Genomic DNA, 23637 nt, shown 5'->3' with positions numbered 1-23637 from the left:
CTAAACCTTATTTATTTTGATTAAACAATATTATGAAATAGATTTACCTCTCTGACTAAAAGAAGGTAATTATTCCTAAGGTTAAATTTGATCTGAATCAAGTTTAAATAAGACTCAATTTGAGATCAATTCCTATTTAAAAGAACTAAGGTTTGAATATAGTTAAAACAATTTAATTTAAACTAACTCAATCTTAGAATATTTATATTGATTCAAATTTAGTTTATTTGATTCGAGCTTAAATGGTTTAGGTGTAGTGCCTGGATTTGCTTAATTATTTTAGTTTGCACGCAAGAACATGAAACAATATTAACACCCCTAAGAGCATGAAATGCAAAATTATCTCTCCATATAAGAGCCACGCAAGTGTGATTCAAATTGAGCAAAACCTGAACAAAAGTTAGCTTAAGTTCAGCTTGAAGTTGAAACAGTAAATTCAAATTCAAGTTCGAATTAATTCGAATGGTAAACAGTAACACTGAAGAAGATCACAAGTCATTGATGAAAGAGAAGAAACCAAAAAAGAATAATCTTCAAAGAAAAGTTCTGGTAAGGAATCATCATCAAACCCTTTAACTCAAGCTAAACTAATAAGTTCAATTTGAATAGATTTAAATCTAAGTCAACTTAGCTCAAATTCACCCTTTTTAAGGCAAGGCAAAATTCACCTTCCAAATGTTCGCGGAAGAACTTTTAACTTTAACCCATTTTCCAGATACAACGTATACAATAAACACCACTACTGTCTGCATTATTACTATAGATCAGCAGAAGCGCCAACTACAGCAAATGGCTCCATCACAAATGGAAACAAACATTTCATGAGCTAATATCTGTTCTATGTATATATTAAGCGCATACATTACAGCTTTGTAATCACCTAAACCCTGAAGGAGCTGCCTGTGGACCTACCCCTCCTGCTGCTTGCCTCATGGCTTTTGACTGAGCAAGAAGCTTATCGTAGTCCTGTCTCGAGAGAAATCATTTATAAGAACAGAGACATGACATGAAACATGAAAAAGAATAAGCTTGCAATCAAAGAAGCGAGAGCATTACCCGTTTTTCAAACGCTGTATCCCTGGCACTGATCAACTTGTCTGCAATGCCATAATCTATTGCTTCTTGTGCTTGTAGATATTTAGGTCGCTGAATGTCTTTTGCAATTTCTTCCTTGGAGTTGCCTGTTCCTTTTGCTAGTAGCTCAATGTAGTATTCGGTGTTGGAATCGAGCTCTTTGGCCTGAATGCAATTGTGTTCAGAAAAAAACTCAAAGAAAGAAGTGGAGATTCACAGAAAGGGAGGGAGCACCTTAATCCACATATCAATGACAGACCCGCTTGATCGGCTGACTTTAGGCAAGTAAAGTTTTGCTGCAATTCAACATTAAGATGATAAGAAGCCACAGGTAACAAAAATGACTTCATAATAGTTCAGTGACCAGCAACCGACGTTAACGTATTATAAGGTTGCCACCCCAGGAAAGGTTGGGGATAAAAAATAAGCATTATTCAAGGATTCTATTGCAGGTCTTGACGTTGGCTGATTGAAAAAGGCATCATTGTTGCAACAGAGCCCGTCTTGCTTGATTCAGTCACATTAAACAAAATTTGAAGGGTGTTTTGAAAAAACGAGATATAATTTACGAGGGTGGAAAAAATAAACTTGGCTTTCAGGTTCTTCTAATATAAGAGATACCATTGTGACAAATCTAAAGGGAAAAATATGTAAAAATTTTGCAGGCAATGCTTAAAAAAAATAATGCATGTTTTGACCAGCACCTTGGTTGATGCACCACATTTACTTCCAAGTAGGGGGAAAAAAAAAACACTATCAACCCTATTCAAAAAGGCAAACAATACAAAGAAACCAATTATATTTACTAATATCAGAGAGTTGCATGTCGAATCCTCAATGCAGGTCCTCAAATGGTTGCACATACAAAGTGATAAGTGATCTGATTAGGTGGGACCATTGACGAATGAATGATTTCTAAAACTTCAAAAGAATCAAAACTAATGTTTTTGAAGGAAGAGAAGTGGTCATACAATGCTGAAGCATAATGTCAATGGTGTATGTGATCGACAAACTGCCTCACCAATGCTCAAACTTCCTCCAGCAATTCATTACTCTCCATTATCATTCTCACACAACTATTAAGGTCTCATAAAATTAATACTCATCCATTTCAATGTCGTCAACCATTTCCAAAATTCTTTTCTTTACAGTCATTATTCTAGCAATCAAATAGTAGAACAATTTGCTTGGAGATTTAGTTTGAAAATTGAATTAAGAAATGATTACAAAGATATGCCAAAGTAAAAGCTGATTATCCAATTATGTTCATTGACCAAATGAAGTAGAAGATGGAAACAGTGTCCCCCTCACAAGCTTATACAGCATTAGAATTATTCACTAAAATCCATGCTACTCTATAAAACTTAAAAGGAAGTTGATTCATACTTGAGGAATTTGGCTGTAAAGCACGATAACCCTTCGTCCCAAGAGATAGAAGCATTGCTGCTTGACCATACGCCATGCCGCAATTCACAGTGTAAACGTCTGATTTGCAGTACTTCAGAAAAAATAAAAAAAGAAATGCAGAGGTTACATAAAGCAGGTCAAAATCAAATTACTTGAAAGAAACAAAAAGAAAATATTAATCTAAAACCACATTATAGAAATCGAATTCTAAAGGGAGCTGTTTTTTCAAGAGTATGGTGAAATATTAGCAGGATTCAAACTTGACTTTGAGCAAAAAGTGTTGACAAAATAAAATCACTCATAACGGCCCAAGATATGCATTCCTTGAACAGATGACAGTCATAGACATGCCATGGAAAAAAAAAAAAAACTTACAGCCATGGCGTCAGCTATAGCATATGCCTCAGTTTCAGATCCAACAGATTCCTTCTTCTCATTCTAAATCACATGACAAAACCGTATTAACCAATGATTAGCAGAAAAAGGAGGCATTTCCGGCAAGCTATGATGGTTGATTCTACATCAACACATACATACATACATACATATATATATATATATATATGTATGTATGTATATATGTATGTATGTATATATGTATGTATGTATATATGTATGTATGTATATATGTATATATATATATATATATTAAGAGCTTCCATTACAAACCTGTGTCCCAGAAGAATTTATGTATAAATATATAGGCTTGGTAGCATCATCAAAATCCAGCCACATAAATTGAGCAATTAGAAGCTCAGTCACTGCAGGTACAATCTGCAGTGATGGGTAAATTATCAGAATGGTGCACTGGATTAAACAGAAAGGAGATGGCAATGTAAAATCCAAATATTAAGCCAGAATGGTGATGCAGCATGGTAAAGAGACTCACCGGCATTCCCAGATAGCATATCCTAGCATCTAAAAGCAAAGATGGCAAATCAGGAGGGGGAGTTCTGGGTCTTCCATATCCTCTGGCCCCTCCTCGATACATGCTCACACTCATACTGTACTTTGAAGGACCCCTATCATTCATGCCAGAGAGACTCCACATGCCCCCATTGTTCAAATAGTTTTGGGCAGAAGAAATGCTTTCCTGTAAGGAAATGTTTTAACCAGCAATTAACAAGTTATTATTTTTCATTGTTATACACCATCACTAATCCACTCAAATTTACCAAAAAGCATGAAAGAAGAAAGAACCTCAGTAACTCTTTCAGATTGCCGGCGAACAGGGTTATCTTCTGTCATGAACATGTCCATCTGTGAAGCACTAAGGCCATAAAGATACTGAGGAACATTCTTGTAGTTGTCCGTCACTGCAAAAAAGAAGTTAGAAGTATACTTGAATGAATCTTTCTTGAAGATAAAACAAATTTGAAGTGACTAAAAAATACATGAGAAGATCAAATAAGATCAATACAACAATAATTTCACTGGTTCTAATATGAGACATTTCTTTCTACTTTATAAATTTTACCAAAAACTAACAGAAAAGAGTACAAGAATAGCAAAGCTTAATCAGGGGATACATGAGTCCAAATGATAATCAGAAAAATGGTGTCCAAATGAGCACAGACAAATTACTCTCAAACCAAATATTTTGGGTACTAAAAATCACTAAGATCCAAAAGTTCATGGAGCAGATATACCAAATCCCATCACATGATATCCACCAAAATGCATCTATGAGTGTTAGCTAAATGGGTTATTTATGATCATACTTCAAATGCGATGTAAAATTCCATAAACCTAATTATAGGAGAAATACTCACTAAAGCTTTCAAACGGTTACTCTCTAATTCTGCAGTGTGCCAAAACCAAGTTTATATGGACATAATACTTCAAATTCCAAAGTTAAAGTTCCACAGAATAACCAGGTGATGGATGCCATAGTTCTAATTTGGAAATCTATCTACCTCACTGAAATCAAAAAGAGAGGGGAAAAAAAAAGGTTAATTTTAATATCCCACATTAGCCTGCTCATACTCATACATTACCGTCTCCCCATTCCAATTATTTATTCCAAATTTATCCTTCCGCCAAAGCCACCAAACTTTCATCATTACATGTTTAAATAGCTCTCCAACACAATAAAAATGATTTCTAACAGAAAGACTTAAATTTCTTACTCCAGTTTTAAGACTAATCATCGAGTTTCTGCATACAATCCTATTATCTTGAAAAGTATATACATGATATCATCCCCCTTCTAGTTGTATAATTTTTTTTTTCTTTTTACACATACATAAAACAATATCGAATTAAGCAACCCAATAATACGCTCAATTCAAATCCAAGAGTAAATAATGGGAAATGGATTAGCTTGCATATCACCAATAAAAATTCGTTCTTTGAACAATCAAAAACCAGAACCGGTAAAATATACAAGAAGGAACGTAAAAAGGAAGAGATGATAATCGAAAACCCACATCCATCCTTCAGATTTTGTTCCCTGAATTGCTTGGGAATGTGGTCCAGCGACTCCGCCCGGGGAGTTATGTAGCACCTTTCAACTCTGCGTTTTGCTTTTGAAGAAGGGGTGAAGTTAAAGACCCTGGTGTTGGAGAGAAAAGAAGATTTTGGAAGAGCGGTCATGGGACTCGGAAGCTCTTTGGTGAGTGATGAAAGTGGAGACAACAGAGAAGTCGCCATGAGAGAAACAAGACAAGACCGAGGTTTTTTTCAGTTTGGAAGAAGATGAAGTAATTTGTGTGTAAATGATTCGAACAGCAGTGCCCGGGGCAGGGTGCCGCTGAGCGAATCCATGGGAAAATGGGTTCGGTTCGGGTCTTGCTTTGTGCCCTGAAATTTGAACCGTTGGATGTGATGAAAATACTGCAGTCAAGAGTAATGTTGACCACATCCGATGGCTTATACTGTTCTATAATATTACGCTATTCCATTTCTACCCTTTTTTGTGTTAAATGTCTTTAAATTATTTAGAAATAACAAGAAGCTGATATATCCAACTATCATATTTATCTTATAAATACATTAAATTTTCACTATTATTATATTTATGTTTGTTTGATACTTAAAAATATTGAAAATTTAATATTTTTATAAAAAATCTGAAAAATTAGTTATTTCAGTTAAAAATTTTAATTTTTAATAGAAAATATAAAATTCAGTTTTTTTTTTCAAATCATTTACCTAATTTAAAAAACTTTAAGGGTGAAATTTGCCTTTTTGGCATGGATTAAACAGTCACTTTCTCTGTTTTATAATACAAAAATTAAGTTTTAGAGTGGGAGAAACATAAGTTACGATAATTATTATCATTTCATATTTGTGATTTTTTTTTTTTTAATAACGAAAGCTTTGAATAAAGATGAAAGAAGGACTAAAAAGTAAAAACACTAACCTAAATTCTTTGGGGTTAGCATTGGGCTAGAAAAAGGGAAATTGACCCAATTTTGCTGGTAGAACAGTCTAATGTTACTACATAAGCTTAAGTTTAGCCGGGCCTTAGTATCTGAGCCAGGCCCACACTTACTGCATTGCAGCCCCGCTGCTATGTAGGTCTGGATTGAAAACCAAACAACTGCCGGATCAAACCCAACTAAAATTTAAAATAATCAGTTTAATACAAAGTTTGACCCACTCAATTGATGAAAATTTCCCTGAAAAAAAGCAGCTAGAGAGGAAGAAGGATCTGCAAAGATGAAAAAAAGAAAGAAAAGTTATCAAAGAAGATGAAAAAAAGAAAGCTGCTAAAACCACCTACATTTAAACTTGATTTATTTGAATTGAACATCAATATGTTCTTGCTTATTCAACTGAAATGAATTGTCAAAACTGACTGTACTGGAAACTGCCAAATAAAAAAAGGCCAAACGACTATTTCCCACCCAAGGTATGCTGTAATGACAAGTTTCCCCCCTTTAACTATGGAAATACCAAACACCCACCCATGGCCAGTTAAAAGTAACGGGGTTAAGGGTAAAATTGTCATTTTCTCTATAATATTAAAAAATAAACTAAAATATAATTTCCTTTTGCCCCCCTAAAGTTTGAAAACAAAAATTTCCCCCCAGCCTAAGTTTAAGAAAATGGCAGTTTCACCCTAGGGTTTGGTTTTGAAATCTCCGGCGACCTCTCCGGCTCCGTTGCCGACGGCTTCTCCCTCCCGAAGAATCCTCTCCTTCCGGTGATCGGTTTCCTCCCATTTGGAGGTCCGATCGTCGCCGGAAAAGCGGTGGGAGACGAAGAACTTCGTCGGGGAAGACGAAGTTCTTCGTCTTCCCAGACGAAGAACTTCGTCTTCCCCGACGAAGTTCTTCGTCTCCCACCGCTTTTCCGGCGACGATCGGACCTCCAAATGGGAGGAAACCGATCACCGGAAGGAGAGGATTCTTCGGGAGGGAGAAGCCGTCGGCAACGGAGCCGGAGAGGTCGCCGGAGATTTCAAAACCAAACCCTAGGGTGAAACTGCCATTTTCTTAAACTTAGGCTGGGGGGAAATTTTTTTTTTCAAACTTTAGGGGGGCAAAAGGAGATAAAATTTTCAGGCGTTAGGGTTCTGTTAAATTTAACTGGCCATGGGTGGGTGTTTGGTATTTCCATAGTTAAAGGGGGGAAACTTGTCATTACAGCATACCTTGGGTGGGAAATAGTCGTTTGGCCAATAAAAAAACTTCATAAATACAAGGCCAAACAACTATTTCCCACCCAAGGTTTAGCGTTTTCTCAAATGTCTCCCCTTTAACTATGGAAACACCAAACACCCACCCATGACCGGTTAGATTTAACAAAACCCTAACGGTGATAAGGGTAAAATTGTCATTTTCTCTAGAATATTAAAAATAAACTAAAATATAATATTTTTGCCCCCCTAAACTTTAAAAACTAAAATTCCCCCCAGCCTAAGTTTTAAAAAATCGCAGTTTCACCCTCCTGAAGCATTGCCGACGGTCTCCGGCTCCATTGCCGACGGTCTCTCCCTCCCGAAGCATCCTCACCTTCCGGAGATCTCTTTCCTCCCATTTGGACTTCCAATCGGAGTCGAAGAAGCTGTGGAAGACGAAGAACTTCGTCGGGGAAGACGAAGTTCTTCGTCTTCCCAGTCATCGTCGTCGTCTGGGAAGACGACGTCTTCCCAGATGAAGACAAGACGACGAGACGACTCGTCGTCCGTTGGGAAGACGAGTTGTCTTCATCTGAGAAGACAATCGTCTTCCGAGACGACGAAGACGAGATCCATCGATCTCGTCTTCGTCGTCTGGGAAGATGATTTCTCTTCCCAAACGGCTTCTCTCTGCATCGGATGCGTTGAGGTCAAGTTGAGAGGGGTCGTCGGTGGAAGAGAAACCGTTGGGAGGGGAAGACGGCCGGTGATGGCGCCGGAGAAAGCGACGGAGAAGGGTTTGGAAATTGGAGGGGTTTGGAAATAAACCCTAGGGGGGAAAATGCAATCTTTTCAAACTTAGCTTAGGGAAAAAATGTTAGTTTTTAAACTTTTAGGGGGGAAAATGAGATTAAATTTTTAGGCGTTAGAGTTCTGTTAAATCTAACCAGTCATGGGTGAGTGTTTGGTGTTTCCATAGTTAAAGGGGTGATATTTGAGAAAACGCTAAACCTTGGGTGGGAAATAGTCGTTTGGCCTAAATACAATTACAGAACGTGGGACTTGACTCAATATGCATATGTTAACTGTGAAAGAGACGACAGAAATTTAATTTACATTGTCACATCCGTCACCATGCTTTGTCTTATGACTTGTCCAATTGCCTCCATGCGTGGGCAAGGCTCCTACCATGCCACCGCCCAGCAAGCTTACTGGGTTAAATCGGCAGAAGTCAGATAATCCCAAAGTTCATGCTCGACCAGTTTGTTTGTTACGTCATTAGGCGGAGTTCGAGTTAACTAATTACACCCCTAATTATGTGTGATTACTAATTCCAAACCGTTCCATTTTGAAAACATTGCATAGGGACTCCAGTTGTTAAGTCTGGATAGAAGATTGACGAAGACGAATCAAGCGATCCCAAGGGCGTGGGTGAACATGTTAACATTCCAGACTAGTCGTGTTCTTAAACAGCTAACTAAAAACAAATCATGCGAGTTTCTTGAAGCTTCCAGTAGAGTTCCTTGGGAAGTTTTATTTTTACTTTGATTCGTGTGATGTGAGGCATGGCATGACTTCATTACCTTTACTTGTATGCATTCACACACGGCACAAAATATCCCAGCTTTGACGCCAAGGCTGCGCAACTGACCTGACCTGACCTGACCTGGTCGTTTGTTTTCTACTGACCCGATTGGCTGAACCTATGACGCCATGTCAAACGTCAATTTTTCAAATACTATGTATGCGGTAATTTTAATGTTCGAAAGCTTGAATGCGCTTTTGATTTGTAGGATAACAAACGTATAAAGTAGTATAAAAGATGATAAAGTAGGATAAAGTATCAGGGAAACCATCACATTTCAGAGTTAGTGTACATGTGAATTATTGAAGTGCAACATCTAACTCATACAGTTCTTCACAATTAAGTCACTTAAATAGATGTGTACACGTGAGATTGAATTAGAAGATTGTAGGGCCTACCTTACTGCACCCACTAGAATTCTGAAGCAGATTCGTTCTTCAACTACCGCTCCGCCACGTGGCATCATAACCACGTTTATTTTTCTCCACGTTGCGTCCCTACACAGACACTCCCAATCAATGGACGGCTAACAGCTTTATTTATGTGACAATGCAAGTCAGTTAACTCTGCAGACTGCCACGTGTCCATCGCTTCTAAAAGAGCCAAGTTGCGTACTGTACACTTTACTCTGTACACCACCCAACCATCCCAATTAATATTTGTTTAACTTATCAAATTCGGATTGAAATTTTATTTAATAATTCAATTTAAATTAAAAAAATTATTTATCATTTTGATCGAGCTTCGTATGTACGTAATTTAAGACAAAAAAAGAATATAAATTTACGAAATTAATTAATTGATACTAATATTTACCTTTTTTTGTTTGTTTCCAAAGTGGAATATCCTCATTTTTGTTTTCATGTTGCTATAACCTAGGTGCCAATGATGGTGATGTTACTGCATAATACCTGTCTATAGTAAGGGACAAACTTGGGAATTTAATCTGTAATGAACTTAGATAGGATCGAATCGAATCAAATTAATTTGGTTTTAAAAATTAGTTTAACTCAAATTGATTCAATTTAAATTATTTTTAATTTTGACTCAACGAATAAGAGTTAGATTATTTTTTATTCGAATTAAATTCGACTAAAAAAATGTTTCAATTCTATTTGTATTCACACTTAGGGGCCGTTTGATTTCAGTTTTTGAAGATTACCTTGGTAATCTATCTTTTATTCTCTTGTTTGATTTGTCAGTAATAAAATATTATAATAATCTTCTATTACCAATACTGACGTGACAGATAATATAGGTGGTAATCTGATTACCACCTTCACCTTAGGTATTTAAATATTATCAAGGTAATCTTGATTTTATTATAATTATATTATTATTTATTAATTTTTTGAAACAAAAATAAATTTATTTTTAATTAATATGACAAATAATATAAAAAATATTTAAAAATAATTATATTCAAGGGCATTTAGGTAAAATAATTTACTAATAATCTTTTATTACTTTTAACAAAATATAATAATTATTTATATCTACCAAATTTTATCAAACATAGTAATCATTTATACTCAGTAATCTTCTAAGCAATCTATCTTTAAGGTAATCTTTCTATTTTAGTAATAAAACATTACCCAAATCAAACGCTCCCTTAGACTCAATTTGGTAAATTTTTAAAAGAAATCAAATAATAGATTTTATTATTTACATAAATGTAATTCTAAGTATAAGGAGATCCTAAATTAATTACATATCAAAATATGAAAATGGAAATAGAATACAAACAATAAATGTAGACAAATGTAGAATCTTGAAACAATGCTCAAGTATAGCAACCAAGAAGCAATCCCTATCTACCAAATACCAGTACCAAAACATAATTAGGCAATATAATCTCACAAACATATAATTGAGATACCATATTATAAAATATAATGATTTAAAAAATCCATAAGTAAAAAGGTTAGTTCGAATTAATTGATGGTTAAACCAATCAAATAGGTTTATTTAATCTGACTATTTCTTAAAAGGTGATTAAATTTGGATTAAATAGTAATTAAATAATTGTTAATATGAAAATAATAACATGTGTCTACATGTATCCAAGAGTTTTAATGTAATTTAATATTTTGACTAATTTAATGTAGTGGTTTTGAAAGTAATTATTGAATTAGGGCTTTACCTATTTTATAGAATTCAGAAGAAGTGACCCACTCAAACATGGGTAAGGCAGGCGTTGCTTTGTTTTGACTTGAATTAGTCTTCTTTATAGCTCCAATATATAAATATCACCCCACTCTCACTCTTTCTTGCCCATTAATTCATTCTAAAATCTCTTCAATGGCTCTTCAAGCTTTGAATTCTCCAACGGCTTCCACTCAGGCCTTCAGCTATGAAGACTCATGGACCAAAAGAAAGCGATCAAAGCGTCCCCGGAGTGAGTCTCCAGCTCCTACTGAGGAAGAGTACTTGGCTCTTTGTCTTATCATGCTTGCTCGTGGTGGAACCTCCACCACCTCCACTGCTGGAAACCCATCTTGGTCGTCATCTGAGCAACGGCCAGAGCGGTTACCGGAGCCTCCAAGTTTGAAACTTTCTTACAAGTGTACTGTATGTAACAAGGGTTTTTCTTCTTACCAAGCTCTGGGTGGACACAAGGCTAGTCACCGCAAGAACTCCACTGAAACATCAATCTCCTCCTCCTCCTTCGCCACCGCTGCTGTTTCCAGTGAAGTCAACAAGGCCACTGCCTTCACAAGCGGCGGCAGTGGAAGGAGTCACGAGTGCTCAATTTGCCACAGGACTTTTCCTTCTGGTCAAGCCTTGGGAGGTCACAAGCGTTGCCACTATGAAGGCGGCAACAACAACAACAGCAATCATATTAACGCCTCCTCCATTGGTGCTACAGCCAGTGGTTCGTTTTCTGAGGGCGGTGGGTCAAACAGTCTACGGGGGTTTGACCTGAACTTGCCGGCCTTGCCGGAGTTCTGGTCCCAGGAAGTGGAGAGTCCCTTGGCGACAAAGAAACCCAAGTTCCTGATGGATCAAGAAACTGCAAGATGTTAGACTTTGTTCTTAAGAAAGATTGATTGAATTATAATTATGGATCGTCATCTATGAAAAAAGATTATTGATTTTTGTTTGTTTAAATTGGATTATCTTTGATTTAGATGAATCGTACCTGTACAGAGAATTCGTCTTTGTAGTGTGATTCATTCATTCTTTCTTTCAGTACTGGGCTTCATGTAGAGTGAACCGCAATTTCCCACCCAAGCTTTGTCGAAATACAATTCACCCCATTGATGATACAATAAAATCACATTTTTTGACATAAAATCAAATTCCGTTATCAAAAAGCCGACAGTAAAAGGAAAAGTTTTATTTAATTTTCTAAAATTAAAAGGAAAATCATTTTCTTTATTTCGAGTCTCTTCTCTCTTTTTTTCATCACCAAACAATTGAGTCACCACCACCACCACCAGTTTACAAATCTCTTTCACAACCTATCTTATTATAAAGAAAAAAGAATTGACTTATGATTCTCCCTTCTCCGTAGATCTTTAGGTAAGTTATAATGTGTTATATCGGCTTCCTTCTTTGCGAGTTCATTGGAAGTGAAAGTAGAGGTAAAAACATAGAATACCTACTTATTGTCAATCCTTCTTCTGTGTATGTTGGTTTCAAGTAAAACAAATCTTATATTTGACGAAATATGGTGACTATAGTTTCTTCCTCAATGTCAATTTTTTTTAGGAGCTTGATTTATATGTAAAAGTATAATTTATGAATCAAGGGGCAAAAATGTATCTTTGGTTAAACCTCTAGTGGGAAAATGTGATTTACTAATTCATAAAATATTATTTTATTTATAAATTATTATATAATTAAATATTCCAAGCAAAAATGTTCAATTTCAGACTTCAAACGGCTGGAGCCTACTAGTTCAAGTAATTTGCAAATGGCAATGGGTGGCTTTAATTGTCACGCAAGGAACCCATCAAATATTCCACAAACCATGATAAAAATAATAAAAATATTTTTATATGGATTATACTGTTTTTTGATATCAGATCAAATGAATTTAAATTTAAATTTAAGATTAATTATATTTAATTTAAACCAAATTCAAACCACTTTATATTTATAATTTAATTTGAATCAATTCTAATCAGAAGAAGTCGTAGAGAACCCAACTGACGTTGTGTTAAAAGAAAAGATAGGTTAGAACCGATCTAATCCAACCCAACCCATGTGATTCATGCTTTCCATGCACATGTCTCCATCCTCCTCTTCATTTCATCTGCATTCTTCAGCTCTCTGGTTTGCATCTTTTGCGTGCCTCTTGACACTTGTTACATTTTTATTCATATATAATAAAAGTCAATTCTTGCTTTGCCTTTCTCGTTCTCCTGACCTGCCACATTCTTATATTATCGTTTTGGACTACTTATTATCACATGCCCCTTATTGCCCACCTTCTTCTCTTGGTTTTTCCCCTCACTTTCTTTCCCACCAAACACGGCGTTAAAGTTGTTCTCGAGAGTTAGTTCATGCTTAACATAGCTACATCCCAACATTCAAGATATGTTACATTATGTTGATGAGATTTTTTATTATCAATCAATGTATATAATTTAAAGTTTTGTGTGAGATAAAAACTTGAATGATAATTAGACAAACACAGAGATTTTTAACGTAATTTGATTTAATGGTTAAAAACCTAAATTTACAATTACGTTATTAATTATTATAGAGATAATGCGACTTATCGTGAGAATGACTTAATTTTAGATATGAGTCTTAATGAGAATTATTGTATTTCTATGAGAGTATTCATAATTCTTATGCATAAAACCTTTTTCCTCATATCAGTCTCTCGTATTTATATAACAAAAAGAAAAAAAATTACTTTTAAATAATGTATCAAGATATTTCTAATTCAAAAATTGTTCTCAATATTCATTTATGTTTTATTTGAACAAAAACAAAATAATTATATTAACAATATTATTCTAATTTGATAAAAAAACGATAACTTATAGACACAGGAGATAATAAGAAAACAATTATAAACGTTAGAAAGATATATTACTTTACAAAATTCTTCTTGTTGTCTTTGAATGAGAGGTTTATCCATACTTTTTGAATGATTGACGGATAATAGATATGTTAAGTTGCTATTCCTGTAACTAACTATTGATCATAACATGCTAGATGTCCTGCATACAAATTCGGACAAGGAAGAGTTTCATCTTCTAATTGTGAACTTGCCGTGTTATAAAGGCAATTACATTCCTATTCAATCCAAACGTAGCCTTATAGAATATTCTTTGCCTTAACTAGTAAAATAAGGGAATGAGAACGTCCTTTACGAGATTAACTAATTAATTATATGCTTTAATTGGAGTTTACATGAACCTAACCAATGTTGCTCTCTTTGACATTTAGTCACTAGCTTGGAAATTAAACAAGATCACAAAAGAGGAATAATCGTGCACTTCATTTATTTGGTTGTTTTTTAGATAAAATTTCATGTGGTTTTCTTATATCAATTTTATTATATAAGTGATAAAAGAGTAATGTTATGTGTATCCAGTTTTGATATATAATTCGTATTTACAGATGATGTATTATTATATGATTAAATGTTATTTTATCTTTAATTTAAAATCACTAAATTATATGATAATATATCATCTGTATATATGAATTGTATATGAAAAATAGGTACATATAAATCTATTGGTAATAAAAATGTTTTTTAACTAATTCTGAAAGATAAGGATAGCTAACCCCAAATAGTATTCTTAGCGTGTAGGAGACATATAGAGTAATATTATATGTATAGACAAATCTTATTAACTTATTCATATAACCTAATGTGAAAGCATGCAATTATGCGATTTTGTAATAAGAGAAAAAGTTAATAATCATATAATCCAATTGCATATTGACACTTCAATTTGTATGAATAATTTAGTAATATTTGTTTGTACGTAGTTTTATTCAAGGTACATAAGGTTATGCATATATGGGACAACACATGTTTAAATGGTGGTTATGAATGTGTATAACATATTGGCATGTCATCAAGTGATTGATTTAGAGATGAATATAAGCCGAACCAAGCTTGAACACTCTATGGTTTGAGTTTAGCTTGAATGAAAAAAGATTTAGTTTGAATTCATCTAGTCAAAATCTAGGATAGCTTAAGTTAGATTTGAATAAAAATTGTTCGATTTGAGTTTATGACTTAAATTTGTAACTTATTGACAAAATGATATAGTTTTGATAATTGTTTGATATAACCAAAATCGAATTGTAAGCATAATTCAACTGAATTGAATCATACTTTGATTCATGAGTTAAACTGTGTTGAATTTTTTCTAACTTTAGTTTGGTCAATTTAAAAAATAAGTTGGCTCTTCCGACTCGACTAGACCGTAGCATACACATTCACCCAACCAAACCCAACCCACTTCTATTCAAACTCTAATACAAATAGCCCTCACAGCCCATACACTTTCACCGAACCCAGCAGAAATGTCCCTACACAATTAAACCCAAACAGAATTAATCAAACCCACACAGATTAAACAATCGAAGCCCAACCTTGAGACCAAACCCAATTCTCTAATTCATTTTATAACGATTCCAGGCCGCTTGATTTCGTCCGGTGGAACAATTCAGAGAACGAAAAGAATACAAATTGCCCCATCGGTCAATTTCAAACCAGAGGAAAGACGAAAATTTTTTAAGGCTGTCGGATGTCGAATTCCCATCGAAGTTGAAAAAGGGCCTATTCGTTTGTTGTGACATGATACATGGGTCAAACCTTGAAACAAAATTTGACAATTACGGGAAAAAGCGGAATTTGAGCATGCTATACAACAGGAGTTGGAATTGAGTTTTGATTCGAATTCAATTATAAAATTGAATTCATTCAAAATGATGAGGTGGTTTTGTTGGATAGAGAGACAATATAAATTTTTGTTTTCCAAAGTTTGGTATATAAATTAAACATTTTAAAAACATTAATAAGATTCATCATCACGATAATGAATGAAAAGAAAATAAAGAATGGGATAACATTCCTTGATTTTACTAATAAGATTCACTATCACTATCATTTTATTCATTGGGTGAGGGTTAGGGTTGGATTCGAGTCGAGCGAGCTTGGGCTCGGCTCGGTTTTTTTATGGCCGGCTCAAGTTCGGCTAGTTTATGGCTCGGCTCGGCTCATTTTTCATATCAAAACGACACCGTTTTGTATATATATATGGATCAAAACGACGTCGTTTTATATAAAAAATTAAAAAAAAAAATTATCAAGCCAACCCGAGCCAGCTCGAGCTCGGTTTGAGCTTGATCGAGCCGAGCAGAACCCTGCTCGTTTCGGGCTCGAATCGAGCCGAGCCGAGCCAACTCGGCTCGAATCCAGCCCTAGTGAGGGTTGTTGAATTAAATCCTTTAGAAAGATTTTATGTATTACTATTGGTATTCTATTTAAATTTATTAAAAATATAAATAATATAACTATAAACGGAAATTCTTAAATATTAAGTTAAACTATGATAAAAATATATATTTTTTATTATCCGAACAAACTCATTTACGCGCCGCTATCGGTTTGATTCATCAACCTATAAGGCGGATATGAAATTACTTCACTAGTTCCATTCGTCGTCATTGACTTCGTCTTACAGATACTTTAATACTAAAAAGACCATTTTACCTTTGTTAATTTTAGTTATTCCCTCTAATTACCAGCCGGAGCTCGGGTACCCAACCCAGTTGACAGTCCTGAACCGAACAAATTTGTAAACAAAACAACACTAGCCATTTGTTTTCTGAACTGATCTCTCTTCCAAGTTTCAACCATTCTGTCAAAGCTTCAGCTTAAACCCTAGATAATAAATTTGCAATCTATTTATTAATCTCTAACAACATCTAATCGTCACACTTGCCGATTTTGTGTCTGCTCGGTTTCCGGTGCAATGGTGGTCTGCAAATGCCGAAAGGTATTATCTCTCTTGTCGCTGATCACTTGATTTAATTCGTCCAAATTTATTAATGAAGTTGTGTTTGATATTTTTAATGCCAGAATGATTTGATTCGCGTCGAGACTTAGAGTGTATTAATTGAGGTTTTAGATCTGATTTGTTTCAATATTTTGTTGTTTCTGATCTAGTCGGATCGTTTGTAATTCAAATCGTGGTTTTTCTTACTGTTTTAGATCGATTCATTTCAGGGAAAAAAGTGCCGCATTCATTTTTGTTTACCGATTGTTAGTCTTTGTTATGTTGGAGAATTGTTATGTGGCCTCTTTTTTGTGTTTCAGGCCACCAAGTTATATTGTTTCGTGCACAAGGTTCCCGTATGTGGAGAATGCATTTGCTTTCCAGAGCACCAAATTTGTGTAGTAAGTACAGTGAATTTTTCGTTTGTTTGTTTCTAATGTGCATTGATTTACTGGATCCTGTTGTGTTGTGGAGTTAGTGAAGGCTATAATCATGCATCCTACTATGCCATTTTGGGTTTTTATGGATTTTTTAGAGCTGATTATGGTATAGCAATAGAAGCATAGATCAGCTTTATTTTGTAAAGCGAGAAAGACTAAATAATGGAAGTTATTAAGATTTATATGAAGAATGTAATCATACATACGCATGGGATTCCAATGTTGGATAATGGTTAGGTACAATATTTGGTTTTCAAACATTTATCAGCTTTAAATCAATGTTAAACCAAATTTGGCTGATTATAGTTAGATCTCATAAGAGTTGAGCTACAGAATCTCCATACCAGTTTAGATGATCTCCCCTCCTCCTTTCCCACCCTTTTTAAGTATTTTTCAGTGCATTTTTCTTTTTTATAAGTGTAGACTCTATTTTACTCTAGTTATAAAGATTTTGAAGGTATCATTGTCAGAGTTGTCCTTAGTCAACCTTGGTTGCTGCATTCTAAATCTTTTAACCAAGTAACTTGCAATCTTGATCTTTAAACCTTTGGCAGCAATTGCCTGGAATAGTAAACAATTAGTTCCTTTAGGATGCATGTTTTAATTGGAACCTTGATTATAAATTATCTTGGAAACTTCTATGCACTTTGTGTTTATTTGCATTGGCTAGACATGAAGATTTTGCACATTTCCTTATTTATTTATTTTGTTCACATTTGTAGATTCGTACGTACTCAGAGTGGGTAATAGATGGAGAGTATGATTGGCCTCAAAAGTGTTGCCAGTGCCAAGCAGTGCTTGAAGAGGGGACCAGCTCTCAAATCACTCGTTTGGGTTGCTTGCGTATGTAATTTTTCAGATATTGTTAAATCCTCTTTCAAATTTTTTGGTTTGAGATTGCATGATGAATTCATCTGCTGAACATAAAGTCAACTATTTTTCCTCATTTTAGATGTTATACATACAAGTTGTTTGGCTTCGCATATCAAAAGCTTTCCTCCTCACACTGCACCGGCTGGATATGTGTGTCCATCATGTTCTACTGCGGTAACTCTTATATCGCTTGTACTTTAATCTTGTTATATCTGTTTTTCTTGACTTCATTGTTATGTTTGTCAGTAGTTCATATAGAGTAGTCTTTCAGGTGATATATAAACACTTTTCAGCATGCTCTTTTACTATATTGAAAGGTAATTTAAGATGTCATTGCAATGAGTGGTTGATGGGAACTCACACACACACCCCCAAAAAAAAAAATCATAATGATGAATTCATGAATATACATATGATGGGAAAATTGCCAGAGTTTTGAATTGTGATATAAAATAATAACTTAAATCCTTTCTTTACAAATTGAGACTTGCTTTTATGGCAGTCTAGAGCACGGTATTTTTTCAAGCTTAATGATCCTTGTTAGGCCCACCCTTGCTAGTTTAACCTTTTAGATTGAGTGGTCAGCCAACATAGTAGTAGAGCTAGGTTTACCAGGTGTTCTAATCTTTAAATATCATTATTGCATTACTTAAATCTTAAGATGTTTGTTTCAGTTTATGTAAGTGTGGTTGTGGGTGTGTATGGTCCACATGCAAGTACATTCCATTGCAATGAATGGTTGATGGGAACCCACAGACAATCCAATAGCAGATCCATATTTAACTGAATCGTAAATGCAAAAATTGTATGCAAAGTTGATTGAATGCTAACTGAACTTGTATTGATTTTACTTTGTAAGTATTATTAACAGTGGTTCCGATTACATAAACAACTTTCAAAAGCAAAAGAAAATAATAGAGAGTTTTTACACACTCCTTAGGCCTGGTATTCGAGAGACCAGGTTCTGTCTCCTAATAGTTTCCTAGAATTTTCCTGCTTCCCTATTTCCTACTCTCCACACTTTCTCTTTATCCTAGCTCCTCTCATAACCACCCGACTAGTTTGCTGCCAAGGGTGCTTCTTGTCCCAAGTGGTCCCTCCTTCCCATGGTGTGCCATCTGTGCTCCCAATTTTCTTGTCTCCTGCATATACAAATATGTGTGTCCTAACACCTTCTGACAATTTTGCTTGACATATGTCATATTCTGTTTCACTTTTTTGGTTGTTGGTTAGAATTTTCTTTTAGATAAGCATATTTTCTGCAATGGTTCATTTCCGCATGGTGTTCTCTTTTTTGCAGATATGGCCTCCTAAGAGTGTTAAAGATTCTGGGTCCCGTCTTCATTCACTGCTGAAGGAAGCAATTATGCAGGTGAGTTCATGCTTCCCTCTAAGATTGTCGTAAATAAATGTTCATTCTGAGTAGAAACTGGCTATTGTTACCCAGTACATTGATTATCTAATTGTTGTTCCATCAAAGCTGAAGATTGTTTTTGTGAGCATCATGATAACTACTCGTTATCAACTGTTGATATAGATGTCTTACCTTTTGCTGTCATCCTTTAGTTCTGTGCTTTCACCATAGGTTTAGATAGCTATATGTCAGACTTATGTTTACTAATATGGGGTAAAAGGCATGCATCTTTGTAACAGGAATGTGCATTAGGTCTAATATCTGGGGACTGTTATTGATTTTCTATTTTTGTTGATTTTGATCTATAAGGGTCTTCAGTTCATTGAGATCTTAAACAACTCCTGCTTTACATTTTGCAGACTGGGCTGGAAAAGAATTTGTTTGGAAACCATCCAGTTTCTTTGACAGTGATGGAGCCCCGCAGTCCTCCCCCTGCATTTGCATCTGATCCAATAATGTCTTCTAAAGCAAACTCGTTACCCTCTGTGGCAAAAGATGGAACAAACATAACTGAAGGATACATGGCGCCAACTTCTGTGTCAGAAATTATGGAGATAGAGAGTCCTAGCTCAACAGGGAATTTTATCAAAAGCTCTGGTTCTCCTGGTGTAAGGATTTTGTAGTTAATTATTGAATCTAAAATAAGATGTATATGTAATTTTCTATGTTTTTCTTCAAGAGTCCTTTTGGTTGTGTGTGTTTTTAATATGTTATATTTATTTTTCTTTTGATATTGTTATGAAACACAGCCTGGGGCTACAACACGAAAGAGTACAGCCCATGTTGAGCGACAGAACTCTGAAATTTCATATTTTGCAGATGATGAAGACGGGAATCGTAAGAAGTATACACGGAGGGGTAAGTAAAACATTCAGTACATTTTTATGATGAACAAGTTGTTCAGCTTAGGAACTGAACTGCTCTGAGTTTCTGTTTTGCATGAATACTAATTTCTTGCTGTGGAGTGTTGCTAACATGTAGCATTGCCAATGTGTGGAGTACTTGTCTTGTTTTCTTTATGATCTGTGCTTTTGCTCAATGCATGCTTTGTCAATTCTTCTGACTTCTGTCCTTGACTCTGATATTAGACTTAAAAGTAAAGCTGATTGGGGTGAGCCATTGTAGGTCCCCTCCGTCATAAGTTTCTCAGAGCTTTGCTGCCTTTCTGGTCAAGTGCATTACCAACTTTACCAGTGACTGCTCCTCCACGTAAAGATGCATCAAATGCAGATGATGTCCCAGAAGGTCGATTGCGGCATCAAAGACCCTCAAGGACAGATCCACGGAAAATCCTTCTCTTAATAGCAATTATGTAATGTCTGCCTTTCATTCTCTGTACTGTATGTATGCTTGTGATGTTTGTGTAACTACATTTTCATGCATATCTGCTGAAGACTCTCTGTGTTTTGCCATCAACATATTCCTTTTTCCTGGATCTGTTACAACAATAAAAACGAATCACCTTCACTATATTATGACATATTGCTTATGTAACTGTATCTGTCTGGTTTAAGACGCAAAATTTGGAGATGTGTACCCATCAAACAAATAGCTATCTTTCTTTGGATAATTATAGCAAACAGTCATTACATTCCTTGATTCTGTCTCTATTAACATGTACAGGGCATGCATGGCTACAATGGGGATTCTATATTACAGACTTGCGCAACGGGCTCTAGGGAAAGGGCTGCCCAATGATGAGCAGCAGTGATTATGATTTAAGGTTGTGGTTGAACATACAAATGCCATGTGCTGGATATTAATGGCGGTGCCTGCTTCCTTCACATACAAATGGTAGGAGAGATTTTTTTTCCTTGTCTTATTTTTTTAAATGCAGATGACACTGAATGGTATGTAGCCTTTCCTAGCTCTCTTTCCTCTTTGCCCCTTTGTTATCTGTTTTGGAGTGGAAGCCTTGAATCAGGTTTTAAGACAACATGCTGTGTCGAAAATGGATTTGTATTGTAAGTATGTCTAGTTAGTTGATAGACTTCGAAAAAAAGGAAATGGTGGCTGAATATTTGTAATAATTTACTGCTATGTTTCTTATGATTTTTTGTTCTTGTATTTCCTTATTAAGCCTAATTTCTATAAATTACAATATCCTGTGCTGATTGTGTGTTACTTTCAATAATGAGAGTGGTTATTAAATTTGATTTTGTAGTACCATTTTTAGAAGCCATTGTTTTTATAATTGGACCGGGGTTCAAGTAAATACGAATTTCTTTATCTCTTTCAGCTATTTATTTGTACAAGATTCTACAAATGCAATCACTTCTTGAGGATGAAACAAACTATATATTACTACTGAAATTGGAGCTGTGAATTGTTTGTTTGGGTCAATTAACACAGTTTTTACAGAAATCTCAAGGGTTAGCAAAACTGATAGAATATTAAAACTTACAGGGTGAACCCTGGGTTTGAGTTTTTGCTATGTTTGTGCAATATTGAATTATCTGGTACAGTAGTTATAAGTCTGATCATTATGTCTTAAGTTTATTTGTCTAACCAACACGTGAGACAATCTTGTTATATAGTAAGATTCTAAACACTTCGATGTGGTGACATTGGCACGATGAAAGGGTTCAAATTGAAATTTATTAAATTGGGTTTACCTGTTTAATCAACACGTGAGACAATCTTGCTATATAATAAGATTCTAAACAATCAGTTCCAATGCTGGAATATTGGCATGATGAAAGGGTTTAACTTGAAATTTATTAACTTGATTCTTTCGGCTGAATTCTGATAAGAACTCAAACAATTTGAATTGAATCAACCTTTACACGGAGAGATTCTATTATTCTAAACATGACAACCCCTCATGCAGTAAAGTACTAATGCATAACCACATTAAAATTTAAGATGTAACATCTTATGTAACAATTAAATCAGCTTAGGCTTGAGAATGAACATAAACAAATGAAACTAACATTCCATCACAGAGACAAATATTGTATAAATCATATTGTATAAATCAATAAAACTATCTGCACTTTTAATGTTCCATCAGTTTTACTAAATCCTAGGTCAATTACATGTAACATTGCTCTATATAAATTTGTCAATATGTTGAGCTTGTTTAATGGGTAAGGGTTTCCTGCTCTATCGAAGAGAGACCGAGCAGCCGGCCATGAATGAATCCATAAACAGGAATAAGAAATGTAATAATTCTCACGTGCTGAACAAAATCAGATTTTATGAAGGTTTTTTAATGTTATTCCCACCCAAACGAGTTGTTTGAATTCTCACGTACTGAATAACCTTTTTGCACCAGCTAACAAGAGATCGTGGAAATGGCCGGCCGGCGAGTTCTTATATATTATTTCAATGATATATATGTACATAATTCTATCTGTATTCATATGGGAAGCTTCCTTTACTTTTTGTTTAAGAAACTCGTTTTATTTTAAGCGTTAATGGGGCCTTAGTCGCTGGAACCTGGGACTTTGGGATGTGGCCTTGGATTTGGACTAGTTCTTCACTGCTTTTTTCAGTGCATTATTCGTTGGATAGGTTCTCTTTGTCAGGGGTAGATTCAATTTAAGCCGAGTTTAAGAATGATTTGAGTTCAAATGAAATTCTAATACATAGTTTGAGCTTTTGAATTCATTCAAATTGGTATACAACGTAATTAGAAGACTGTTGTGTTGTTCAAAGAGAAATAGTATTATCAGTAAAATTAACATTGTCATCGGATAGACAATTAAGCCGATCTCAAATCAAACTACCTAATTAAAGTTTTAACTAAAGGTTAACTCGTTTGAACTGAATGATAAATTTGAAACCAGCTAGTTCTAATCAGATTCACCCAAGTTTTGCATTATAGGGTTAAATTTGTTTTGGGGGGTTTGATCCAAATTTATGGACTAATGTTTATTAGATAGTAATAGATAGGTAGATTTAGTTGAAGAGAAAATGTAGATTTGTAAAGTGGTAGATATTATTATTTTATGTTCATTAAATTTGGAAAACGATTGGGTTTGTACATTTTCAATGATTTGGAGATATTTCGAATTAATGTTACTCTCTATGGTCTCCTCTTCCTCTTTTCTATTAGATGATGTCCATGAACTATGAAATTAGGGTTACAGTAATGTTCAAAGATACAAGAAATCCGGTTTCACAGTCCAATAGAAAATTTGATAGATATGGATTCGGATCTGTGAAGTTTGAAGAAACACTTTTGAGGTAATGAAGAAGGGAGGTGACAAGTATCCAGTAAACAAATAATGCTATCAGATTCCAGGTAGTATTTCAGAATTAATGTCATATACTCATCGTATCCACGATCT

General features: G+C 34.8%; 3 protein-coding genes across 4 annotated transcripts; 2 read left to right on the top strand and 1 right to left on the bottom strand.

Annotated features, from left to right (window-relative positions):
• Positions 1 to 663: 663 nt before the first annotated feature.
• On the bottom strand, positions 664 to 5220 carry LOC123226855 (ATP-dependent Clp protease proteolytic subunit-related protein 1, chloroplastic-like). 2 transcript variants are annotated; one of them, XM_044651375.1, is made up of 9 exons: positions 4911 to 5220; positions 3682 to 3797; positions 3371 to 3574; positions 3151 to 3255; positions 2857 to 2919; positions 2461 to 2572; positions 1309 to 1370; positions 1057 to 1239; positions 664 to 966 (listed from the first exon to the last, which is right to left on the bottom strand). In XM_044651375.1, exons 1-9 carry the CDS (start codon positions 5131 to 5133, stop codon positions 877 to 879), a joined length of 1158 nt encoding a protein of 385 aa, XP_044507310.1. In that variant the 5' UTR covers positions 5134 to 5220; the 3' UTR covers positions 664 to 876. The 2 variants fall into 2 exon arrangements, with proteins under 2 accessions (XP_044507310.1, XP_044507308.1); XM_044651373.1 differs by having other exon boundaries at positions 4809 to 5192.
• Positions 5221 to 10886: 5666 nt separating this feature from the next.
• Positions 10887 to 11744, top strand: LOC123228188 (zinc finger protein ZAT10-like). Its single transcript, XM_044653482.1, has one exon. It carries the CDS (start codon positions 10935 to 10937, stop codon positions 11658 to 11660), a length of 726 nt encoding a protein of 241 aa, XP_044509417.1. The 5' UTR covers positions 10887 to 10934; the 3' UTR covers positions 11661 to 11744.
• Positions 11745 to 16229: 4485 nt separating this feature from the next.
• Positions 16230 to 21452, top strand: LOC123226831 (zinc finger protein-like 1 homolog). The gene is made up of 9 exons (XM_044651341.1): positions 16230 to 16615; positions 16936 to 17016; positions 17778 to 17898; positions 18008 to 18102; positions 19229 to 19300; positions 19702 to 19950; positions 20092 to 20200; positions 20468 to 20654; positions 20966 to 21452. Exons 1-9 carry the CDS (start codon positions 16592 to 16594, stop codon positions 21051 to 21053), a joined length of 1026 nt encoding a protein of 341 aa, XP_044507276.1. The 5' UTR covers positions 16230 to 16591; the 3' UTR covers positions 21054 to 21452.
• The last annotated feature ends 2185 nt before the right edge of the window (positions 21453 to 23637 follow it).

This window comes from Mangifera indica, chromosome 10 (assembly GCF_011075055.1).
Source record: "Mangifera indica cultivar Alphonso chromosome 10, CATAS_Mindica_2.1, whole genome shotgun sequence".
Lineage (NCBI taxonomy): Eukaryota > Viridiplantae > Streptophyta > Magnoliopsida > Sapindales > Anacardiaceae > Mangifera > Mangifera indica.
The sequence above is the reverse complement of the archived record's forward strand: the minus strand, read 5'-3'. Positions and strand labels throughout refer to the sequence as shown.